This window comes from Taudactylus pleione, unplaced genomic scaffold (assembly GCF_031769625.1).
Source record: "Taudactylus pleione unplaced genomic scaffold, aTauple2 ptg000102l, whole genome shotgun sequence".
Taxonomy (NCBI): Eukaryota; Metazoa; Chordata; class Amphibia; order Anura; family Myobatrachidae; genus Taudactylus; species Taudactylus pleione.
Genome location: NW_028284504.1, coordinates 541,278 through 568,556, shown reverse-complemented (window position 1 = coordinate 568,556; position 27,279 = coordinate 541,278). Strand labels below are relative to the sequence as shown.

Below are 27,279 nucleotides of genomic sequence, written 5' to 3'. Positions count from 1 at the left end.
TGGTGAGTGCCAGGAAAATATGTATTGATCATCACCTCATTGGCCCGTTATGAATGGGATATTGGGGCTGAAAGACAGTAAATATTTTGGCCATATACTATTGAGTGCGGTATTCTGCTTCAACCAGTGATGTGTGGTGAGGCAAATGGCTGGGGAGGCACTGGCTAGTCTCAGAGCCGGATTTACAGATACATATATAAACCCGAGGGTTCATGTGGGCATTATACAAAGGTGTAGCAGTATATAGTGCTGCAAATTTGGTACGTTTTGAACAGGGATGTGCGGAAATGATAGACTGGGGAGGCAGTGCCTCACCTGCCATTCACTTTTTACTCCAGAGTTTTGACTATAAAAATTAATAGAATAATACAAAGGAGATATTTATAATATTTTCTTACAATTTTTCTTATCATTTTTATAGTCAAAACTCTGGAGTATACCTAAGTATGACCGAAAAGGCTCTACCTCACCTGACCGAACATCACTGGCTCACACCTGCATCCAGTTAATGAGACTTGTTAAAAACCTCTAGTCGGACGAGGCTATAGGTACTGCTACAATACATTTAATTAGCGATTGGCCATTACAATATAATCTGCTTGTGGAGTCTCAAAAGTGCATTTTGTTTATTTGTCTGGGTTTATTGAAGATCGGAGTGGATTAAAGACATATAAAGGAGCCTTAAAATTAGGGTGCTAAAAAGTCCAAGTAATCAACTTAGCAATAAACTAAGTATCAATTGACCCATACAATTGTGGTGATTTTAGGTAATTTGAAGAAATTAGCAATCCTGTTTCAGTGTTATTTATTGGAACTTTAGGTGATACAAATGTGTTTCTTTGTTGAACTGTCTGATTATCTGTTGTTACATGAACAGACACAATATAGCATTCTGATCACTTTACTATTGTATTTTTATATTTGTGTGTTTCATCATTCTTTGATGTTTTCTTATATATAGACATTGATTCGTTGTATGTATTAATAATTAGCTCACAATTTTACTGTGCATGGTGTCACACAGCACTGTTCTTTTTTGTTCTTCTCTTGGTTTGCAACCTTTTAACAGCATCGTGGAACACGTGTTAGATTTATAGTTGTACAGTAATTAGTTATCCTTTTGTAGCGCTAGTGGCTATATCTTGTCTTTTTTTTTCCCAAACATAAATTAAATACTATTAAAATTCAGACTGTGCTAATATAGAACTCCTTACTGTGAGATGGCAGAACACACACATATGCATATAGCAGTCAAGGCTCCGTTAAATATAAAAAGTATATAGACTTTAATCATGAATCAAATATTTAAAGACCTATATATCTCTCGCAATATGCATGAAAAAGTATATTTAAATATATAAAATAATACAACAATAATGCATAATAAGAACACTAATTTAAAAGTCTCTTGTGTGCACACACATCACTTAATTGAAATAATGGATTGAATAGAAATTTGGCTCCAATAGAGTAATGACTGGTCCAATTAAAGTTCCATAAACATATCCAAAAGTATCAATAATAATGGACAAGCTGAATGATCGCAGTGAAATTAGTTCAAAGTACCTGCGGGTGACTGTTAGCAACTGTAACATGTACAATGATAAAGCGCTTGGTGAGTTAGGCTTCCTGTGCTGTAGAAGCGCCCGCCGGAGCTGGGCTGATGTTGCACCAGCAATCAATCTGTCTCCCATGCTTGTCTGCTTGGCATGCTGTAATTGCTGGGCTGAAGCCTATGCACAATCACCTCCGCTGGATACAGCTGTACAAATAAATTGCCGCTAGGTACTGTAAAGAATATTCATCCAAAAAAGCTTGTCACATAGAAAGGTGCTTGCTGATCAAGGTGTCCACTGATGCGTTTTGCCCCTTTGAAATGGGGACTCCCTTTTCTCTTTGAGAAAGCCCCCATTTCAAAGGGGCGAAACGCATCAGCGGATCCTTGATTTGCAAGCACCTGTCTATGTGACAAGCTTTTTTGGATGAATATTCTTTGCAGTACCTAGCGCCAATTTCTTTGTACAGCTGTATCCAGCGGAGGTGATTGTGCATTTGGCATTTCAGCCCAGCAATTACAGCATGCCAAGCAGACTAGCATGGGAGACAGATTGATTGCTGGTGCAACGTCAGCCCAGCTCAGGCGGGCGCTTCTACAGCACAGGAAGCCTAACTCACCAAGTGCTTTATCATTGTACATGTTACAGTTGCTAACAGTCACCCGCAGGTACTTTGAACTAATGTCACTGCGATCATTCCACTTGTCCATTATTATTGATACTTTTGGATATGTTTATGGAACTTTAATTGGACCAGTCATTACTCTATTGGAGCCAAATGTCTATTCAATCCATTATTTCAAGTAAGTGATGTGTGTGCACACAAGAGACTTTTAAATTAGTATTATGCATTATTTTTTATATTTAAATATACTTTTTCATGCATATTGCGAGAGATATATAACTCTTTAAATATTTAATTCATGATTAAAGTCTATATACTTTTTATATTTAACGGAGCCTTGTCTGCTATATGCATATGTGTGTGTTCTGCCATCTCACAGTAAGAAGTTCTACTGTAGATTAGGGCAGTCTGAATTTTAATAGTATTTTGTGTGTTCTATGGGTATTCACAAATCCCATGTTTAAGGACTTGCTGCTATAATTTAACACATAATTTTCTATTCTTGATTACGTATTGGTTTATAGAGTATTAATTGATACATTCTTGATAAGCGCCGAGATCAATAGATAGCTTTAATTTATGTTTAAAACACTAAGCAAAGTTTAGATTTCTGACATTTGCAGTCAGAAGTGATGTCTTCCAGGGTCATGCCAATTCATCTTGGTGCACAGCCTATATGTTCCATTCCTACCGAGTGTGAACGAAAAGACTAAGGACCATACCCAATTAGCCACGATAAAAGTTTTCTCCGGAGAAAACCTAACGTTAATACCATTTGCCACTTTTCGCATGTTTGCGCAATCCCTTTTATCGGGCAATCCTATTGCAAAAGGCACAATAATACATTCGCCCGATAATTTTTGCATTGTAAGACTGGCGAAAAGTGCAGGTGAAAATGGGGAAACCATCCTGTACCCCCCAAAAAGGTGAACTAAGATAGGAGAATAGTATAGAAGTGTGTTAGTGGACATAAAGAGAACTAGGTTTTTAAAATTGTGTCAAATGGCCATTATATGCATTTTCTACATCAGTGAAAAAAAACTATACAAAGCAAGGTTTTTTGGGGGCAAAATAAATGCTGCAGTTAATTTAGGAGTACATTAAAATGAGTGCAAGTATATTTTGTGTCTTTTTAGGGCACTTTCAAAATTTTTTTAAAAAACACACCTGGCGCACATGTCCCATCGATAGAGACCCTAAAACACCTGACCAACTACTTTAAATCTCATTTTCCAACACTTTATTTTTTCACCCCAAAAATGGTGTAATTATTGGCCAAATTAACCTAATTAAAAAAATATTTTTGCTAAGTCATTAAGGGGAGTGTACAAGGGGTTCTGCACCAAGTCCTAACATTTTTACCCAAAAATAGGGATTTTGCACAACTTATCACCTGCTCATGGATGGTGAAAAGTAATTTGTGATAATTCCTATAGTTCTCGCAGATGGAAAACCGTGGCTAATAGGATTTCGTAATACATTTTTCCCGAAAACCTCTCCGAAATTAAAACTTATGGAAAAAGCTGTTATCGCAGCTAATTGGAAAAGGCCCTAAAGCTGGGTACACACTATGTATCTCCGTCAGATCGGAGACATATCGGGCACATAGTCTAGTGTGTACCCGCCATGTTGCTGACAATGCGCACTCAGTGCGTCACCAGCTTCATCCTCCGTCGGCACTGCATGCAGGTCCAACGGGCGATATCGTTAGCAGGGGCCATGCTGCTTAATGCAGCATGGCCCCTGCGGTCGCTGCCAGCATCGGCAAGTGTGTATGCACTTGCCAACGCCGGCACACCCGCTGGGTCTCGTCGCTAACGAGGCCTTTACACTGTATTACTAAAGGTCACATTTTATGGATTTCGGAAGTTAAGTTATTGAAAAGAAGGCTGAGTTCATAGGGTTTTAATTTACAGGACATACTTACTGTCCATAAACATGAATAATGAATCAGCCACCTTATTTTTCCTTCTGTATCGTTCACACACGTTACAATATTCCAGCCAATAGCATGTTGCCCAAAAACAAACATGGGGCCTGATTCGGAGATGGATGCAATGCAGAGTTCAGCGATTAATTTTTGTACTGCAAAAGCGTCTCCATGGATTACTGATGGTGGTCGCTGTGAGGATTTGGACGCAGAGAGAATGACACTCAGAGAGCGTTTGTCGGATGTAACGGAGGGTTGGCGAGTCAAACACAGGCGTGTTACGACCATTTTAGGGGTGTGAATGGCCCTGGTGGCTTACTTTCAACAGATATTCTAAGTAACCAAAAGGTAGCTCAAAGGATTCGATGGTGCATCTTTGTATGCGGATCAGAAACTCCACCGATGGGAGTCTCCGTACAAATCACCAGGGCTGCAACATTTGCAAGTTTTCCTAGAACCATTGCGTATGGAATTGCAGTTTCAACTGTATTTGTGTACACCTCTGGATCAGGCCCATGATCTCCAATAATCAGTACTGATTAAGTGTGTAAATAGACAACAGTTACCAGACTGTCATCATCTTTCATATGTATTAAAAGGCCCCAGTGGTGCCCAACTGGCAAATGACTACATCTTATCCAAAATGGTCACCCACTTGCTAAAACTGGGCAATAATTCTTGGGATAATAGCCAACACTGGAAAAACAGTTTGGTGACGACATGCACTAATGTACCTTGTTATAGAGATATGTACATGGACTGACACATCAAGTTAACCAGGGGCATATAATATTTTTCATTCCTTCTTCAGTGCATGTTAGGCAAAGTATTCGGGAAATGGCAGGAGTGTCTCACTGTACACACAGCTGCAGGTAAAGGGGCTGCTACAGGTATGGTCTAGGTTAGAAAGAGGCTTTGAAAAAAAAAAAAAAACCTGCCTACCTGTTAAATTGATTTTTATCTTTCAGAGATCACACCAGTGTGGCTGATATTACTTATAAGCTTTTACATGAGCAAAACATCAGTTTCATTGAAGTGAAACCTATTTTTTTTTCTTTTATATGGATGAAAATAATGTGCATGACCCTTCAATGCAGTTCATCAAGAAGCAAAATTATTTTATTCATTAATATATTAACCCTGTAGATTTTTGCTTTTATTATATGTTGGAGATATCAAATGTGTCCCCATTTGTTAGTTAATGGAGGCTTATGAGCAGTAGTGACGCACCTTGGGCAGACGAGTCCTCTTTCTTCTTTCCTGACAAGTCCATAGCCCATACACTATGGAAACTTCTACAACGCTTATCATTTCCACTCCATCAACATTACAACACAGATGAATTATTATGAGACTGGATTGTAAAATGTGGCTTTCCGGGCTGCTGTCTGTGATCTAAAGATTTGGGATCACAAATCTCTGATTAAATTGTGAAGACGTCTTCCTCCTCCCCCCCTCCCCCCCCCCCCCACCTCCTCCAAACCGCCAGATGTAATTTTTGTAGGTGGGTAACCACAGGACAAGTGATTAGGTCTGACAGAGTTTGGTTTATCTCTGATGAAGACATGGTATGCACAAAGAAAATTATTCTTAAACATTTCAAATACTACACTCAATAACAACAACAACCATTCAAGGCTTTTTGGGGTGAAATCCTGAAATCCAGATTATCAGGATAAATTGTCCTCACAATGACACCCTCCCATATTAACAGGTGCAGGTACTAATAAAATAACTATTGTGTGGGTTCATAAAATAGTGCATCACAACATGCACACAATTATCAAAACCTATGCTCTGGTCACGTATACCATGCATCATCATATTACTTGTATTTAGTACAAGGCATGGAAATGATCACAAGATCTATATAAAGATAATGTGTCTTTGTGGAAGGACTATATTTCTTGTTATGAATGTGCTTCTTGTGATGGTGGCTTGTACTAGACTGTTTCCCATCCATGTCATATCATAGTATCACCATAACATCACACTTGGAGAATCCCTTGTAACAAATAGTGTATGAAGCTGCCTCACCTAAATATGATGTACTCACTGGTCGCTCTGCCCCAGCCTCATATAGAGTAAAATTCTCTTGGTGGCATTGCCTTATATACAATCCATTCTGTTTCCCCAATAGCATATTGGTGACCTCAATGCCAGCATTGTGTCGTGACGGTTATGAGGTGATTCTTTAGGACATATTTATGCACCTGTTAAACAAGGCCCTTAGGGGATAAAATGGAGCTCTATGACAAGTAGCATATCTGATATTGTACAGTAATTAATACCGCATAAAATCATGATCATGGTTAATTCCAGTCTCATTTCCAAGATATTCATGGAAGGAAGACTGATTAAGGTATTGGTGAACTGATACATATCAGAAGATTTGTTGTTGTATCTTATATCTCATTGTAATGCTATACAATAGTTCAATGTTCTTGTACCCATCTTCCCCAAGTGTTTTTCTTCTTATCGCCCATACATGCCAAAGACCAAGAAGCTGAAGAACACAGTAACCCCAACAAGGGAGACAGTGGCAGGAGCTGTGAAAAATTGACGGTAGTTGATCCGAAAATACCAGATCAGTGCCAACATGACCACAAAGACTGGGATCATCAGGTTCCCGATAGGTGGCGCGAGGCCAGTGTTCTCTGGGGAAGTCCCTCCCGATTCAGCTCCTACTGGGGAGGATGGGACGGTGGCCTGAGAGCGGTGACAATGGATGACACAGTTGTCTGCGATATGGAGGGAGCGCAAGGTCTGAGAAGAGTCATGAAGAAGCTGTCCCTGGAAGATGAGCTTCATCTGGGGCTCCTGACCGGGGAAGTATTTACTGAGGGGAGAGGGACAAATGAGAAACAAAAGAAAACAACAAATGTGTGAGTATTGGTGGTTCAAAGCTGTACAAACACAAAAATACAATTTAGTGTATTATTCTCCATAATTTGAGTAAACATTGTCCTTTTCAATATTACACTAATACAAATATATTCACAAGAAAATACCACTAGTATTTGTCACATTCGTTTTGTTTTTCTCACTCTATCATAAAAGCTATTAAGAGGATCTATAACTACAAAAAGAAAAAGCACAATCACAGCACATTCTTCTTGCGCAAGTTTGACAAAAGTATCACATTACTACTCTGTACTGTTGGACCCTGCTCATTCACTAATGTACTCTCCTCTGTTGTGTACTGGTTGTTCCAGTTCACCACCTAACATAATACTGCCCCTGTCACATGCAGCCCATAGTCACACTAGTGGTCAGATCACTGCATGTCATGGCTGTGACCATCCTGATGATCTAATAAGCAGGGGATGGGAGAGCGACACCCCAGGCAGGAAAGAGGAACTGCACGGATTGTGACAGGTGCATGGTGCTAGATTGAACACTATGGATGTCTCAGTGACTGGTAGCTCTGGCTGTAGTTACAGTTATCAGCACTGAATACTGTGGACCTGATTTAGATTGGAAAGGAAATCCACATGCAGGCAGCAAATATCCACATGCGTAGGAAATCAAAGCAGAAAGGGACTCGCATTTTTGGCGATTGTGACTGAAGAGGCAGATTGGTGGCATGCAGCCGCAAATTACGTACAGTAGAGGAGAGCTCATAAAAGTGTAGCATGACCCCCGGAGATGGGACCTATTACAAGTAAACCACATTTACAGATATGCCCCTGTTGTGTTTTGTGTTGCGACTCCTAAAGGCAGATGATGAGTTTGCTGGAGTTCCACAGACATAATAGATAACCAAAACACACACTGATTCTTGTATTTTTTTTTAAATGATCCTTAATCCACAAATAAACTTCCTCCACCGGCCCTGGAGTAATCCAGTTGGGAAAGAAACATAAAACCAGATAGAAGTGCAAGTACTAGTGGAGCTAAATTAATTAGAAAAGGATCAAAACGCAAGCAGCCAATCAGAAAGACTTGGCACTTACACCCATTTCTCACAGAAATCTGGGACTGAGACAGTATAATGAACACTGGTTCAACCTGCATTGCACCGGTTCACACAGCACTTTAGTCTCAGGAAAATCCTGGGTCTTAGCATTTCGCACAAGACCCACATCTGCCCTGCTTAACAGGGTCATCATGTCACTGCAGCGTCATTTGGTGCCACCGATCAGCAAATGAGGTCCCTTGGTCATTATCTGGGTAGAGTAACCCAGGTCCCCCCTTTTATACAGCAGCATGCCAGGTCAGACTTGGTAAAATCCCAGATCATCCCATCCTACATACCCAGGTTTTTTACCTGTGAAAAAAGGTTATTGTTGGCTAGAGCGTATTGGCTCCTAAAACTTCATAATAATCATTCATTCGCAACAGAGCAACCTAATGAGCAAGATGTTCTATCACGGTTTATTTCTACTGGATTACTTCAGGACATAGGAAAGAAGATCCCTTACAGATTTAGGAAAATTATAATGTTAAAGTGGTTAACAAGATATTTGGGTATTTGAAACAAACTAGTAAAAGAAAAAAAACACTGATGGTGGTATTATTATTTATTTTAATATTAGGTATGTTTGTCAAACTACACGTTCCAGAGGGCCCTGGCCACCGAGGCATGCTCTTACTTTGGGTTTTACAAGCTGGCAGCCACTGGCTTATACAATGTTAATATGTTTTTATCATGTCCATTTACCGCCTTCATGTTTCCCAGATTAATTATTTGCTTTTTCAGCCACTGCCAACATTGGGTGCTGCTACTCAAGACTTCTGTCCCTTTGCATTCCTAAATCCTCATCCAACTCAGTTTTCCTCAATTTATTCCATTTATGTCTAAATTGCATCATTATTACTTAGACCTAATAGCATAACCTTACATATCGCCCAGTGTGTACCGGCTATGTCGCTGACGATGCACACTCCTGCGCGTCGTCAGCGGGAGTCATGGCCCCCGCTGTTGCGCTGTCGCTCCCAGCATCGGCAAGTGTGTACGCACTTGCCGATGTTGACACCTCCACCGGGACCCGCTTAACTATGACATCAATATATAAAATCAGATGACCTGACTGACTCATCAACGCCAAGCTCAAACCCTTTCACCTAGAAACATGAAAATCGGGGAGTATATCCCTTCCATGACGTAGGTGCCCACTATGAAGGGATTTTTAGGAATTTGACTCCCAAGGGGGTGAAAAGGGATAAAATGTTCCCTCCCCCTGTGCAATGTCCTGCCTGACTGTCTCATTGTGGCTGTAGCACAGGTCAGCATTCATACACCAACTGTCATCCTAAGTGCTGCCACATATCACTGGCAGTTGGTGTGGCTCCCCTATCTGAATAGTGAGGAAGGGTTTGGGGTAAAGATACAATACTGGGTGCAGAGTTAAGGGGCAAGGGTACAGTGTTCTTAGCAGGGTTAGGGGATAATGGTACAGTATTGGGTTAAGTGTTGAGGGATAAGGACACAGTATTGGGTACAGGGTTGTATTGGGTGCAGGGTTAGGGGGATAAGGACAGTATTGGGTGCAGGGTTATGGGGCAAGTGTACTGTATGGAGTGTAGTGTTAGGGTCAGAGTTACTACAGCGGTGAGAGAGGAAAATGTGTTACTACACAGTTGATGGAGGGGAACATCAAATGTATTACTACGGGGTGAAGGGAGAGAATGTGTTACAACACGGGCAAGGGAGCAGAATAGGTTACTCCAGAGGTGAGGGAGGGGGAATAAGTTACTAAAGGTGTGAATGAGGGTAATGTGCTACTACAGGTGTGAGGGAGGATTTTTATTTCTACACAGGTTAGGGAGGGGAATGTCAAAATGTCAAATGTGTTTCAACACAGAGAAATGTGTTACTACAGAGGTGAGTGAGGATAATGTGTTACTACAGAGGTGCTGGTTATGGAAATATAAGGGACAAAATGAGTCAAATGCACCACACTACATAATCAACCCGGCACCCACCGGCCAGGGGTGCCGGGATAGCTCTGGGCTAGAAGCCTAGGCATGGGGTGTCCTGGAGAGGGGGACCCCTCTATTGGGGGGGTCCCCAACTCCCCAGGATCTCCGACCTGGGCTGACTAGCATTCAGGGGTAATGCTGTGGCATTACCCCACCGCTAGAAAGAGCTTGGTGCTGGTTATGGATAATACAGAAGACCCCTACTCTTTTTGTCTCCTGTATTTCCATAACCAGCACCGGCTCAGCTGAGCCCAGTGCTGGCTGTGCTAAATACAGGGACCCCCTACGTTTTTTGTCCCCTGTATTTTGACCATCAGGACTGGCTCTGAAAAGCCCGGTGCTGGTTGTGCGAAATACATGGGACCCCTACGTCATTTGTCCCCTGTATTTTCACAACCAGTACTGGGTCTCAAAAGCCCAGAACTGGCTGTGCTTTGTGGGGGAGGGGGCGCCACGCTGTTTTTTATTTCATTTTTTCACTTTGTATTCATTTTTTTTTCCCTTACTCAGTTGCATAGACAGATCTTACTGATCTGTCCATGCATCTGTGTCTTGATGCTTGCAGCATGGATCTCACTGATCCGTGTATGCAAGTGACATCGTCATCGTATACGGATCCGAACGACATATCGTTCAGGCATGAACACTGAACTATACGCCGCTGGATCGTGTATGAGATTGGCAGATATTGCCTGCTGTAGGCAAGATCTGAAAATGCGATGTACGACTGGCATGCATATAGGCATCGTGAGTGGGCACTCACAAGATGGACATATCCTACACGAATTGTCGTTTTGATGGGTCGAAATCGGGCAAAATATCATCTAGTATGTACACACCTTTACTGTGGCATATCCGAAACCTCAACTACCACACACCTACATCTCTTACTATGACATATCCAATAACTCACACTACCACATACATCTCTTATTCTGTATCATATCTTATACCTCACACTACCACGTCTACATCTCTTACATGACATATTGTGTATATCTCACATGACTACAACAACCATCTTTTACTATGGCATATCTTATACCTCACACTAAAGCATAGCTACAACTCACACTACCACACACCTACATCTCTTACTATGTGACATATCTTATATCTCATGCTATCACATACCTACATCCCTTGCTATGACATATTTTGTAACTCACACTACCACATACCTACAGCTCTTGCTATGACATATCCAATACTTCACACTACCACATACTTCATACATCTCTTACCATGTGACATATCTTACATCTCAAACTGGGGGAGATGTATTAAATGCCGAAGCAGCATCAGCGCACGTTATGTTCGCTGGTACCACTTCTCCCCCATGTATGATTGAGGGGTTGGGTGCTATCGACAGCTGCAGCTGGCAGTGACCTACCCCCACAGCAGGAACAGCGCTGTCCTCACTCGGGGGCAGCCAACTCCAGGGCTGCACGCGGGTTCTCGCGATGCTTGCAAGATACCGCACACATGCTCAGTGGAGCCGGCCAGGAGTGAGAGACAGCGCATCAGCACTAGGCTGATGCACTGTGTGTTCAGGCAGGGATTGCCGGAGGGGGTCGTTTTCACTCTCCAGCTCCGGCCGATGAAGTGTTAATACATCTCATTGTTAGTGCTTCTTGCTACACCTCGGTAAGGAGGCGAAGCAGGAAGCGTTATAGTGGCACAATAAGTGCTGCTATAATACATCTGCCCTACTATCACATACCTACATCTCTTACTATGATATTTTATACCTCACACTACCACATACCTTGCTATGACATATTTTATACCTCACACTACCACATACTTGCATCTCTTACTATGTGACATATCTTATACCTCACACTATCACATACCTACATCTCTTACTATGACATATCCTATATCTTACATTACCACATCCCTATACCTCTTTCTATGACATATCCTATATCCCACACTACCACATACCGATTTCGGTATGTTTTGTCGACAGTCATTACATAGACAACATTATGTCAACAGGTACAAGATGTTGACATGTTCAGGTTGTCAACGACCACAAAGTCGACTTGCAAAAAGTTGACATGCTCAAATTTCGACAGATACATGTCTCACAACTATCATATCACATGCCTACATCTCACACTACCATAGGGGGGAATTCAATTCAACGCGATGTTGAATAGCTGCGGGAGGGAGCTCCCGCAGCTATTCAATACACCGCGCTGTTTGGGTGCGCTAAGGTTTTCTTCTTGCACCCCCCTGGGGATGCGAGGAGAAATCCGACCACAGTGCCGGGCACGCGGCTATTTTTCTGCTTAGCGCGGCGCTAACAGCTGAGCGCCCGGCACTTTGGTCAGAGAATGCCGGTTAACACGCCTTAACAACCTTTTTAAGGCGCGATAACCGGCATTCTCCGACCACACAGCGCACTGAGTGCTCGCTCCCGGCGCTATTCAATTCGCGCTGAATTGAATTGCCCCCATATATTTACTTCTCTTACTATATCATATCTTATATTTCACACTACCATATACTTACATCTCTTACTATGATATATCCAATACCTCACACTACCACATACCTACATCTCTTACTATATCATATCTTATACCACACACCTACATCTCTTAGTATATCATATCTTATACCTCACACTACCACACACCTACATTTCTTACTATGACATATCCAATACCTAACACTACCACACACCTACATCTCTTACTATATCATATCTTATATTTCACACTACCATATACTTACATCGTTACTATATAATATCTTATACCTCACACCTACATCTCTTACTATGATATATCTTATACCTCACACTACCATATACTTACATCTCTTACTATGACATATCCAATAACTCACACTACCACATACCTACATCTTTTACTATGACATATAGGCTGTGGATGGAGATCACCTCCATACATTGTGTAGTGTATGGAGGCACAACAACTATAGGTCAGCTGTCTCCTTCCATCTTTGTTCGATGATCAGTGTATGGCCAGCTTTACAGAGAGCACAGCATCAGCTAGTCTACACATAACTTCTGTTACTAGCTAGCACAACTAGCAAAAACAGGTTTGTTCTGCAGCTCCAACCATGCTCTGCTAACACCAGCTCTAACAGGTGGGACGGGCCTATGGACTAAGGCCCTGATTCAGACCCACTCGCAAGCGGCTGTCCGCTCGCAAGTGGGTCGATGTTGTGCACTGCGCATGCGCACGACGGCGGGAGCTCCGTCGTGCGCATGCGCCAGACGCGACGAGGGAAGGAAAGTCCTTCGCTCGTTGTGTCTGATCAAAGGGTGCGTGCTGTCGATGTTGATTGACAGCACGCCCCCTTTGGTGGGCATGCCGGGAGCGTGCCTCCCAGACGGGGGCGTTCCCAAGGGAACGCCTACCGTCAGAAGCCGGCCCACTGACATCACTAGTGATGTCAGTGGGAGTGATTTTGGCTCTGATAGAGCCAAAATCACTCCGGGCCTTGCGCTTGAAAACCTCAACCGCAGGCTCCGGCTCGCAGTTTCGATGGTCGCGATGGTCACGACCATCAAACTGCACGCTCGTATAGGCTGTGGGTGGTGACCCACAGCTATACGAGCGTCCAGGAGGACGCGCCAGAATTATGGAGGGCGGCCCTCATTCAGAGCGTGCGCTCTGCTCAGAGCGTACGGCTCTGAATGAGGGCCTAAGTATGAAGCTTCACCATTCTTCTCCCACACCCAATACCTATTCACTATGCTAAAAAAAAAATTAAAAAAATAATATCTAGCTTAAAAACAAAAATCAAAACAGAAGCGAGGAAAAAAAAAAAAAACACAAACCAGTGCCAATAAGATTTTGCACTATGGCCCTCATTCAGAGCCGCTCGCAATTAGCGCTCGCTCGTTCATAAAAAGGGGGTGGCTATTCAAATGAACCGTTCGCTCTTTGCGGTCTGTTGCTGCCTCCATGTCTGAACGAGCGAGCAAAACATACGCTCGTTTATTTGATAAAAACGCCCCCTGGCCGCTCGCATCATACGTCATGTCCGCTATTTATTAGATTAATCGAGTACATCGAACAGCGTATGAACTGCTCGCTATTCTTGTGGTTGGTTTTTTCAACCACAATATTGCGAGCAGTTCTGACTATAAAATAACCCGGTGACGTGGTGAATGACGCTGCTGTATTAATTATGCACACCCATAAAACGCCCGCTTTGACCTTTAAACACGCCTGCGTTCTGATCTCCACTCCCCCTTTTCAAGCACCTTCCCCTGTTACCACCCACATACGCCTCATTCTGTCACTCAAATTAGCAGGCACTCGCTATATAGCGAACAAACGATTTTCGGCCGCACTGACTGGTTCGCGCATGCGTACTAAAAAACGTACGCATGCGCAGATGTGGAAATATCGCTCGGAACGAGCGGCTCTGAATGAGGGCCTATGTCCTTATTTACAAAACAATGTGATAAGTTGTACTAGTAACAGCTTTACAAACCAATAGTAGTTATCCTAGGGTTTTTATCTGGTTGAGACCCATAGTAAAAAAAAAAAAAAAAAAAACCTTCTTGCTGAATATTTGCTCATCTCCATTTCTACATATGTAATTTCATATGTACTAGCTACTAAGAAACCAGAACATGTTCCAAGATATGTGCAATTCCACAGAAACTGCACAGGAGTTTTTACTGATGGTCACGTCCCTTCTGGAAGCATGCTACAACTATTGCCAGACTTCTCTTTCTTCTCACCTTTTCAGTGTTCCAATTGTGTCGTCCGGCCTAACTAAAGCAACCTCTTCCGTTTCATTCAGAAACTTCAGCCTAACTGTGATTAGTCCTTCTTCTGGCTGTGTCTGCTCCTGACCTGCGCCAGCTTTCCTCTTCCACGCATGATCTCTGGCTACGCTCTTCTGCTCTTTGGCTTCCTCTTCTACTGGATCAGAAAGAGAACTATCCTGTCCTTCATCATCCCCTCCTGCCAGCTCTTCCACCTCTTCCCTTACAGGTGACATGGGCTGGCTGCGCTTAGGCACGCCTTGGATATCCAGCATCTGGTCAAGGTTGGAATTCTCACTGCCTGCACCCTGCTCTCCACCTTGGCCTTGTTCCCCTTCTTCTGGTTTCTCCACTTGAGGTTCCACAGCACCCTGTGGTTCTGGACTTGGGGGCACAGTATTACTGAGCCCAAGGAGAGGTTCTCTACGTCCAGTGGGTATCAGGCTGCCCAGAAGGGGATCACTACCTTCAGCCACATAAGTTGACAGCCATGCCAAAGAAAGTGCTAGGAATAAAATAAAAAGGCCAACTGCCACAGTAACCTCATCACCGAGACCCTCAATCATGGTGGGAGGGGGCGATTCCATGCCCATTTCCTATGGGGGAAAAAGAACAGAAATAAGGAAAAAGCTAATTTCCATTATATAACTTATACACATTAATGAGGTGCAAAAAAAAAAAAGGTTATCATATTAATGTTTATGACTAAATACTTAAATTGTCTCCATCTTTGCATGGTCACTAAAATAAAAAAATGATTATTTCAGAATTTATCTGAAAACAATATTCTAAGTCTGAGAATATAACCTGCATATGTTCCAGGGAAATTGCCAAGCACCTCTCCCGACCCTTGAAACTTTATGTAGAATACCCTGTCCTCAACATTCACTGAAAAACTTCAAGTGGACATTGGCAAATAGCCAGACTGTGCGTTTCACCACTAGCACTTCAAATACTAAAGGCCTGGAGACATCATCTGATATCATCAATGCTAGTCAGACTTTGGACTTCTGATCTAACATTAAACAAGGCTTGGACATTTTATTGTGGATACACAACTTTTCCTGGCTTCAACAAGCAAGTTGTGTTTCACTGTATCAGATTAATAAGAGGTAAACCATGTATACAGATTCAGTGTATCTTTATATACAGTAATGGCATTAAATAACAAATGGGAACTATATGTAAACTGCAAGAACATGGTTACATTTATACTATCAACTACACCATGGTGGCAAGTGATCTAAATAGCATATGAATTATAAAGAAACAACAACACGTTTAAATTTTTGTTGGGGAGGGGATAAGAAGAGCCAAAAAGGGACAGATATTGTACCGTTTCCAATATAACCAACTTAAGGCTGGAAGGAGGAGGGGGTGGTGTGTGTATGTGTATATGTGTGTGTGTGTGTTTGTGTTGTATTTCCAGCAATGTTTATTATGTTAAGAAAGAGTCCAGTCACTGACAGAAAAGTTTTTTTTTTTTTAATCAAAAACAAAATCTGCTTACTAATACATAGGTCCACACAGACTCATAATGATAGTTTGCACGGATCAGATATGTGTACCCAGCGATGCGACGCCAGACATATCGGACGGACGGTACACAATACGGTGCCTGATATGTCGGGCATCGGCTCCATTGAACCACCTGGCATCGGCAGCTGGGTTGTTCTATGGGCCCTACATGCAGACCGACAGAACGACCCCGAAGGATGACCTGCGGGAGCGAGCATGGTCGTCCATAGTGGCTACACATTTACAGATGTATACAATATGTTAGCCCAATCCGCCGGATCAGGCGACATATCGTCTAATGTGTACCCACCTGATTCTCGCTGCACTGCGTGGATCTAATCCAGGGGTCTTCAGACAGACTCTCATTGGCTACTGCACCCACGGCCGGATCCTGGCTGAAGCTCCACCTTCCGGATCCCGCAGTGGGTGATGGGAGAGACGTGTTTTTTTTTTTTGTGTGTGTGTCTTTGTTCTATATATGTAAGGGGCACTGCATAGAGTGGACTACTACTGGGGACACTATATGAGGGGCATTATTGGGGGCACTGCATAGGGGGGGACCACTACTGGGGCATTATATAAGGGGCACTACATAGAGGGGACTACTACTGGGGCCACTGCATAATGGGGACCACTCCTGGGGGCACTATATAAGGGGCACTGCAGAGGGGGGCAGTTATGGGACATAATTGTGTGAGGAGGGGGCAGAGTCTAAATACCACAGTATAGCTTAGTGGCCCTCGGGCTTTGTTGAATTTTTTAATGTGGCCCACACTGTCTTAAAGGTTGAAGACCCCTGATCTAATCCAAAGCAGTTGCCACACCATGTACTCCTGTTAGGGCTGCAGCAATAACAGAATTAAGCTGGGTACACACTTACTGATGCGTGTACCCAGCAATGCGACAGCCCGACATATCGGACAGCTGGTACACATTATACGATCCGGTGCCCAACATGTCGGTTCCATTCACCTGCCTGGCATTGTTCATCACATTGACAGATTGAGCAGCATGTACTGTAAATCTGTCGATGCGCACTCCCGCAGGGTCATTCATCGCTAGGGCCGACATAGTGGGTACAGACTTGCCATATCTAATGTGCACCCACCTTTAGTTCCTGGGTTTTTATTTGTCAGAAGGCTGGTGCTACTTGAGAGGTTTGCTGCCTAACACACCAACTATTACTAGGTAGCAACTTTATTCCACTTAACAAATTAAGTTTTCTGTTCAGAAATATAAGCAAACTACTGTTTTTATTTTTTTACACTAGTGATTGCGGTTCAGAACTCTGGAACTGCTGCATCCATGAATGGAGTGTGACAGAAAGGACTACAAGTTATCCTTTAGATAGTGAAGTAATTAGTGTATAATCTGCACATACTGATGTCACAACAATCCTTTTATATGGATTTTATTTACAGACATTTCAATGAATATCACATAGTATCTCATGTGGAAAGCTTAGGATTTGGGGGTTTTCTGATCTGTTTTTTTTCCATAATTCATCAAAAATATATAGGATTAGTACTGTTTCTCACAAATGAGACTCAGTGATTATGTATATGACCGAAATAAGTTTTACTTTTTATTTATTTCTAGTTTTAAGAGCTCTTAAACATATACTATAGTGTACAGTGTTTCCTTTTCTTGGTAATTTGTATACACCTTTGAGCTACTGCTATGATCTCAAACAAGGGATTACATAGAAAGTCTGACATGATCCAAACACACGCACTATGAGGGTAATATTTGGGAAATTAGTAGACCCACAGCTGAATGACCTCCTATAGCTGTGAAAATGATAGCCCTAGTATTATTGTTAAACCTCATTACAGACACCGCAACATTAGAGGTTATGTAAACCAAAGGTTTTAGGCAATACAAAATACTGTATACAGATAATATTATATGCAATCCATAATATTACACCAACATAAAAAGGTTGTATAATACAATATACAGCATACAGATAGACTATTACACAGTTAGTGTTGACTGAAACACTGACACCCCTTTAAAGAGGATATAAGTACAATATATAATAAACCAATAGGAAAGTATTCTATACAATATAGGGACATAGCACAATCACATCCCAGTAGAAGGAAATATACTACACGATATATGCTGCAGTGTATAGGTCACTATAGACTGCATCCGCTCCTCATATATGGGAGTCATTCAGTGTCACCCCATATGTGATATGTATACACCGGCCTCTGTAGGAGATGCCTAGTACCTGCACTGCGGCTACATATACACTGCTCCAGCCTCAGGCTTGCTGGGAGAGAGTGACAGTAACAAGCAGACACCGGCGTCAGAGGACATCCAAATGACGTCACACCGGGAGAGGAGCAGCGCTTACTTACCTCCGGCCACCGCTGGGATCCTGTCAGCCCCTATTCGGGTCACCCAGGGCCCACCCGACACAGGAAGGTGAAGCGTCAACAAAGCGAGACAAGGGAGGTGTGCCTGGGAGACGTCATCAATCGGAGCCGGAAGCGGCGAACACACACAGCAGCACTGGCATGCCAGCACCTGTGCTTTAAGTTCCTATATTGTATAGTCACGCTTCGGGCACGGTGGCTCGCTTCATGGTTATATTCCCCCTCTATGCCCACTTGGATGGTAGGGAATGACGTTGGACACTGGCTGTATGTGTGTGTCACAGGGTTTCCTGTTGCCAGATAATACCCTGTTTTACAAATTGCAGCAAATTGGGTTGAGTAAACTGATAATAAAGTAAAGCCAGGTGATTGCAGTTATAAACAAGTGTAAACAGTCACCCGCATAGCAATCCCCTGATCACCTGAACTTGCAGTAAGATAAGGGGATGCGATGTACGACCCCACGGGAGCGCGCTTTGTATATCATGGCCATACACGGTGAGATATAGCAACCGAATCGTACCAATCCGTCGGATTGGCTGTTTTATCGCACCTCGTATAAGATTCACAACTTATCACAGCCAGGCTTCATGCAAATTGATAATTTACATAGGGTTCGTGGCCCGCCTACATTAGGTTAGCAATCCCTGCTCGACTGCACGCCTTCCCATTACTAAACCCCTCAATCATAGACTCAATTAAATTACTTTCCCCCTTCACTGATTGCACCATATCCCCTACCCTCTAATTCCCACCCATCCCTTAATACTTATTGTTACACCCAGGGCCATTAGTGACCACTCTATGTAAATGTGCTCCCCCCCCCCTTCCTCACTGATTGTCAGGGCCATCCCCAGATCTACTAGCACCCTGTGCAAGAAATTTTGGGGCACCCCTCTCCTCCACCCAAATCCAGCTATTTTCATAATTAGTACTTTTATTAACCGAAAAAGATATTCCCTCGTTTTTAATTTAACAAATTATTCCACAGCAGCCAAGTTATCGAGAAGTCACGCCATATTGTCTGCCTCAGGAAAAAAAAAACACATTGCCCACCACCGGAAAAAAACAACACAAATTGTCCGCCACAGGAAAAAACAACACAAATTGTCCGCCACAGGAAAAACACAACACAAATTGTCCGCCACAGGAAAAAAACAAGACACACACAGGGCCTGATTCAGTATGGATCGCAATTGTGACCATATACGCAGATCATTCACGCACATAGGAATCCATTGCAGAGTGCGTGACAGGCCGTATGTGTTGGGAGGTGGTGACGGGGTAGTGGGTGTACAAATGGAGGCGTGCCTTTTCTGTTTGAATGCTGTTGCATAAATTACCCACTGCGACAGGATACGCAGCTTGTGTACTCATCTCGTGCTTTGAGACTTGCAATTTCTGAGACAGGTCAGAGCTGCTGTAATTGTGCGTGAGGGGCCGATGTTACCGATGTGTACGCAGGTCTGTGAGGTATTACAGATGTGAGAAAGCAGTAGTAGGTGTCTCTATGCTGGCTAAGCGGTTACAGACATTAGTATTAGCACTGCATGCGATTACGGAGCTGCCATCACAATTCATACTGAGACCCTGATTCAGAGCCAGACGCTCTGACAGAGCGCTCGCTCTGAATCAGGGCCGTCCCTCTGAATTTTAGAGCGGCCAAAAAGATGGTCGCGATGGTCAAGACCATCGCGACCATCGGGCTTGCGATGAGAACCTTGTGGTAGGGTCTTGTCTGCAGCAAGCCCTGGAGTGCTTTTGGCTCTATCAGAGCCAAAAGCACTCCCACTGATATCACTAGTGATGTCAGTGGGGCCGGCCCCAGACCGTAGGCGTTCTCATGGAAACGCCTCTGGCCAGCCACGCCCCTGGCACGTCCACCAAAGGGGGCGTGCTGTCACCATCGACAGCACGCCCCCTTTGTAGCGAGACCCATAGCGACGGCTTGCCCGTCGAACTGGGTCAGTCGTGCGTATGCGCACTGGCCCAACATCGACCCGCTTGCGAGCGCTCAGCTCTCGCGAGCGGGTCTGAATCAGGCCCATTGTCCACCATGGGAAAAAAAACCACACACACACATTGTCCGCCTTAAGCACAGGTTCTCAAACTCTGGGCCTGATTCACACCCGCTCGCAAGCGGGTCGATGGTGGCCCAGTGCGCACGCGTGGCATGCGTGAGCCCCGGAGCGAGCGCAAAAAGCACTTGCTCCGTGGCTCACTACAAAAGGGGCGGCTGTCGATGTTGATCGACAGCTCGCCCCGTTTTGTAGGCGTGGCGGGGGGTGGTTTCACAAACGAAGGCGTTCCCAAGCTCTCTAGGGCTTGCGGCCACGAGACCCTACCACAAGGGTCTCGTCGCAAGCCTGATGGTCTTGACCATAGCGACCATCATCCTGTCCGCTCGCAATAGCTGTGGGTGGTTACCCACAGCTATGCGAGTGGCCAGGAGGCCGCTCCAAAAAAAAAAAAAAAAACGCCCTGATTCAGAGCGTCCGGCTCTGAATCAGGGCCTCTGTCCTCAGGACCCCCAAGCAGTGCATGTTTTCCAGGTCTCCTCACTGATCACAAGTGAAATAATTATCTCCACCTGTGGATCCTTTGAAATGTGTCAGTGAGTAATGAATACACCTGTGCTCCTGCTGTGTGACCTGCAAAACGTGACCTGTGTGGGGTCCTGAGTACTGAGTTTGAGAACCACTGGCCTAAGGAAAAATGAATTGTCCCAACAGGAAAAAAATAAACATACATTAATTTATTACCCCCACAGGAAAAAATATAAAACATACATTAATTTATTGCCCCCACAGAAAAACAAAATACATACTTAATGCCCCCACAAGAAAAAAAAAAAAAACATACATTAATTCTTTGTCCCCCACCCCTCCCAGAAAACTGAGTGACCTCACGTGTAGGAAAAGTTGCAGGAGGAGCTCTATAGTGACCAATAGGATCAGTGACTGGTCATCCGGTCCCTCACTTGCCTTCAGCCCACCGTGGCACCAGCATGCAGCAGCAGCCTCAGTATTAAGTCACTTGCTGCATCTACACTGTGTGCGCGGGATGGACAGCATGTGGCAGTGTGACCTATGACATCATGCCGCCTATAGATCACGCACAGCCCGCGTCTGATCTATACAGAAGAGCCCAGGGCTGCCCAGGCCAGGAATTTGTATAATAGCAGGCTCAGCCATGGTGCCTGCAATGCGGTCGCGGATTCTGGAGGACATGGAGGCCAGGGTGTAGCAGTGGTCTACCAGATATGTCCCGGCGGCCGCACTGTGCACCTGTTCAGCCGCTGCACAAGAACTGCCCTCAAGCTGGCCATGCTAATTGTAGCAGGCAGTGGCACCCATCCCTTAATACTTATTGTTACTCCCAAGGCCATTAGTATTCACATTATATATCAGTTTCTGTGTGTCCCATACTGATTGTAGCAGGCAATGGTCACTAATAGACCCTAAGTGTAAACATATGTATTAAAGGATGGTTACTACTGCCTGCCACCTCCCCCCATATATGAGCAAGCCCCCATCTTCTATACAGTCAGTGCCGCCCAGCCAGGGCCGGCTTGCGAGGGGCCCTGGGGCAACTAAATTCTGGGGGTCCCTACAAATAAAATTTCCACAGCCCCCAACAGCCACTTCTATGCTCCTTACCAATGGAGAGAGAGGGAAATAGAGAAAGAGAGGGGGGACAAAAGGCTCTATTTATTAACATTATTTTGACAAAAATTAAGTGAAAAGGGGTGTTTTCACACCCTTTTCACATTATTTTAATATCACCTAAAGTTACTACAGGGCAATTGGAGTAGAATTCGTAAAATTCTACTCCAACCCCTAAGTATCACTTATTTTTAGTAATCAGATCGCATTTCCCATAATTGTAATGGGATATGTGATCCTACCAAAGTTACTGAAAATAAATGGTAAAAAAATATCGGGGAAAGCCCTGTGATAATAACACCACCTGGAGGTGGCGTTATCCAGGGTCTTCCCCAGTTACCGGACTCCTGCCCTGCTGTAATGGGGAGAGCAGAGCCGGGAGTCGGTCCCAGTAATCAGCTGTGTGGTCTAAACAGACCGCAAGCTGATCACTGCAAAAAAAAAAAAATAGTAAAGAAAAAAATGTACTTACATGACTCCAGGGACCGGTGATCGGTCCTCCGGTGATGACTCCCCTCCGGTCAGCTGGTCTCCCATAGTGCACTGCTGCCCGGTCATCAGGTGATCGGGTCCCAGTGCATACCTGCCGACTGGCTGCTCCTTCCGGGAGGGAGCAGCCAGATCGGCAGGACAGGGGGGGCGTGGCCGGTACAAGGGGGAGTTGCCGGGCAGGTGACATCACTTGAAGGCGTGGTGGGGCGGGGTCACGCGATTGCGTCAGTTTGGCCCCGCCCCCGCTATGCATTGTGTAGCAGGGGGCTGGGCCAAAATGACGCGAATTGCGTCACCGGCCCCCTCCGCTGCGGGGGTTGCAGGGGTCATTGCGGGGGGGACAGGAGGGTTGGGCGGCAGCCGGGAGAATTGCCTGCCTTCCCGGGAGGTTGGGAGCAGCACCCGATTTTCGGGAGGCTCCCGACCAAATCGGGAGGGTAGGCAAGTATGTCCCAGTGCAGTATGGGAGATCACCTGACCGGAGGCATGGAGGACATCACCGGAGGCCCGGATCATGCAGGTAAGTGTAATTAAGGGAGGGGGGGTCGCTGGGGTCCATGATCGCAGGAGTGGGGCTTAGCGCCGGGGGGGTAGCAGCGGCGGCCGGTCGGCGCATGCGCGGGCACTTTGTCATGGTATTGTTTGCAAAAATACTGTGATAAGGCTTCGAAGGGGATTCGCAGGGACAGAGCTTTTATCACATTTGTAGTAAATCCCTGTGATATTGCCTGAATTCGCAATGCGAATTCAGTCGTTAATATCACACTACAATCTGCATTCGATATGCGGATTGTAGTAAATAGAGCCCAAAGAGAGGAGAGAGAGAGACAAAAGTAGGGAGACAGAGAGGGAGACTGCGAGCACTCACACAGTACCTGCTTGGCTTGCTTGAAGTTGCTTCATGTTCCTCACAGGGGCGGGCATGTCACGGCATTAGGCCCCACCCCCTTCCCGTACACCCGCGAATCGCGGCAACATCAGCCCAGGGGGCGGGGCTTAGATCTTCCAGCAGTCACATTCACCTTGCTGCTTATACTCTGCTGGTCCCGGCTTCTCTACGTGCATTTGACATCATACGCTCGTGTGTCATGAGGTCACATGCACAACAAAGCACACCCGGCAGGCTGTCAGCGCAGCAGCCGAAGTCTCTTTAGCCAGCCAGCGCGACACTCCTGTTCACACTTTCGTTTTAGAGTATGATCTGCCGGAAATGCCCTGCATACAGTCCTAGCCATGGGCCCCCTGTTACCGGGTGCCTTTATTGCCTAGCGGGAAATCCGCCTCTGAATAGAGGCAATATACTAATAACCCTAAGCTAGGGTAGCCCAGCTCATCCACATTATAAACAAAAATGGCGTTCCTTTCAAATAAAATATATTGGTATCAATCTGACATGAAAAAACATACAATATCTCAGAGAAAATGACCAAATACTAATGCAGAGCAACAAATTCCAAAAATAATAAATATATTAGTCCGGCCAAGTCTAAGCTCCCTGCAAGAATGTATGAACAGACCCGTACCCGGCTCCCCCCAAAAATAAAAATATTCATAGGACATTAACAAGAAATCCGGACGCCTCCCAATAATCCAGGGACGTATAGGATAGAGCGAAAAATTCTTGACTGAATTCAGTAGCTTTAACCCAACTGGACTGATGTTCATGTACATTAGGACAGAATCTTGGTACTCAGGAGCTAAAATAGTATTCAATCTAGAAGTGGGCACCACCATAGAACAGGATAGATTCAGAGAATATTCCTCCAGAGCAAGTGCGCAGACAGCCGCTACAGAACACTGAAATCCATCCATTACGTCATCCAACTTATTAAGAAGCCTCTGAGTATTAATAGCCCAGAGAAGTTGTAACAGATAGGCAGCCATCTTTACTATTTTCCAGCGTGAATAATGACAGGATGCTAGGTACAAATAATGGAGCGTGGTATAAAGGCTACCAACCTTCAAAATGATGTGAGTCCAGTACAGCTGGGAAAATGAAATACCAGGTCAGAAGGTAACCAGCTGCAAAATAGCGGTGGCTATCACACCACCAGAGCGCACCATAGATGAACAGGAGGCAGCGGGCTGCAGCTATATAGGAAAGCATCAGGCAGGATGACCGCTGGATCAGGAAACAATGGAGCAGAACAGCATCAGCAATGGCAATTAAGCAGAGAGAGTTCAACACGCTGGATCAGGAGCATAGAGCAGCAGGAGGATCCGCGCACCAGCCAAGAAGAAGCACAACAAGATGGCGGCGATCAGCAACCAGCACACCCCGAATGCCACAACAGACGGATGAGATCCGAAGATGAGATGGACGTCAGGGATCCACAAGGGGATCACAATGGATGCGGCTGGGGAGCAGGACGGAGATCTCAGGTAAGTACAATACACGGTGCAGCCTCCGGAGCCAGAATCAGGGACAGTGCACGCTGCAAGCAGAGAACCTGGCCTCCGAAAAACCACCGGGGATATAACACCACAGGCATGCAGCAGGATTCCACCTCCGAGCCCCGGCATGCAGTAGAAGGGTGCCCAGCACAGCTGTCAGCTTGAAAAGGAATAAGCCGTAAATTGCAGGATTTTTAACAGGATATAGGCAGGAGAGCCAGCCACACGCACCCTTCTCCTAGCTACTCCAGGCCACACCCAAACAGGGGCGTTTCAAGAGAGGAGGAGGACCGTGTGCAGTCCCTGTCCGGGGCCACTTCCTCTCTCTCTGGTAGCTTGCAACATACTGAGTGCAGCGCCACACCTGTAGACTCGGGGCACTAGAGTGTGCCCAGACTCTACAGCACATGGCACGGTGGCCATTTTTCCAGTGTCTTCCCTACTACGCATGCGCAAAACACCGGTACAATGGCCGTTGCGGCCATTTTCCAGGCGATTTTGACAGCGTTGATACTGGAGGAAAGTATTAAAAATATGGGTGCAGAATGAGCGGTGTGGGCCCCTGGACCCCAGGGGCCTGTGTGCCCCGTGCACCCTGCACCCATTATAGAAACGCCCCTGGCATTAAATCTGCTGGTAAACTGAGGCAGCAACGTTGACTACATGGTGCTGAAATGCAGGCACAACTTTCCTTATTCCCATGTTAATATAATAAAAACTTAAAAGACTAGTATTCTTTTCCCAGAAAAACAAGGCAACCACAAAAGACCCATATATGTTATGATAGCTCTGATAGCTAGATTGTCAGGCTTACATGGGGCAAACACAGAATTTTTATGGGGTTTTATATATATATATATATATATATATATATATATATATATATAGATATGTATATGTAAAAAGAGTAACGGTCCGGCACTCCTTCTATCTGGAAACAGCTGGCTCCGGTGTCACACCCTGACAAAGGAGCATAGCGCTCCGAAACGTCGGCTTTTTGATTATGTGACACCATTCAATATATTTATTTCACAATCAGTCTGAGTGCCGCAGCTTTTTTGCTCTACTATATATATATATATATATATATATATATATATATATGGGGGTAGTAGTTCCTGGATGGCGCACGGTGTAATACCCTGAAAGTTTCTTGCAGAGCAGGTGTCTTATAGTAGGATAAACGTTCAAACACTTTGATCCTTCTAGTGAAAGGAGGCGGCAGTCCTTTCCGTGTATCTGTATGGCAGTCAGATGAAATGTGATCTGGAAAAATGGGGTGGAAAGGGCATGCGCCAAATAGTGTGATAAATTACAAACAAGTGTGCTCGTGCTCAAGTGAAAATGTGCGTACCAAAAATAAATTCTTTAAGGCTTTTCTGAGAAAAATGTCAGCGGGATGCGGATAATGCTGGACCCGGATTTATGGTGCCACAGAGGACCTTAATGAAGAAGGCTCGTATCAGAGCCAGACAGGAGAGAGAGAATATAGTGTAGTATTTCCAGTACACAAATACGTTATTATTTGTCAGTGTGCGTACCAGATAAATTCTTGTATAAAGGTATAAAGGTGTGCTCTTTTGTTAATCATCCGTACTCCCTTCTCCTCCTGCCACAGAAGTTTTCCACGTACAGGGATGGTGGTCTTTAGATCAAAGAAAGATCCATCATCAGTGGTATATTTTTAAGGCAATGGGGCTTTATTTCAAACAAACAAGGGAAAGTGCGGTGGAAACATATAAACAAATTAATATAAAGGAATAAATGAATGAAGTGCTTATCTGCAAAATCGTTGCAATGGTCCATATAGGTAAGTCTGACAGTGCCCAAAGCATTTCGTCTTTTGGACTTCCTCAGGGGTAGAGGCATAGGTCTGGGAGTACACCAATATTTATTTGTAATCCAACATACGTTTCAGGCAAGAGCCCGTCGTCAGGGATTAACATACATTTCACAAAGAGTGCTTTTATATAGCCAAGAACTCCCTCCCACATCCAATTAATTGTGTGCACTTGTGAAGGG

At 44.5% G+C, this 27,279-nt stretch overlaps 1 protein-coding gene across 2 annotated transcripts; it reads right to left on the bottom strand.

The window, feature by feature from the left end:
- Positions 1-5,638: 5,638 nt before the first annotated feature.
- TMUB2 (transmembrane and ubiquitin like domain containing 2) lies at positions 5,639-18,916 on the bottom strand. 2 transcript variants are annotated; one of them, XM_088470723.1, is made up of 3 exons: positions 18,689-18,916; positions 14,775-15,397; positions 5,639-6,950 (listed from the first exon to the last, which is right to left on the bottom strand). In XM_088470723.1, the coding sequence occupies exons 2-3, from the start codon at positions 15,392-15,394 to the stop codon at positions 6,587-6,589; spliced, it is 984 nt and encodes a 327-aa protein (XP_088326849.1). In that variant the 5' UTR covers positions 15,395-15,397; positions 18,689-18,916; the 3' UTR covers positions 5,639-6,586. The 2 variants fall into 2 exon arrangements, with proteins under 2 accessions (XP_088326849.1, XP_088326851.1); XM_088470725.1 differs by lacking the exon at positions 18,689-18,916 and adding an exon at positions 18,559-18,662.
- Between the last annotated feature and the right edge of the window lie 8,363 nt (positions 18,917-27,279).

What these genes read in the sequence shown, in the direction of transcription:
- TMUB2 (XM_088470723.1), bottom strand. Translation starts at nt 15,394, where the DNA reads ATGGGCATGGAATCGCCCCCTCCCACCATGATTGAGGGTCTCGGTGAT. An exon ending in ACAATTGGAACACTGAAAAG is followed by an intron (nt 6,951 to 14,774) that starts GTGAGAAGAAAG and finishes CTCTCCCCTCAG; the next exon opens with TAAATACTTCCCCGGTCAGG.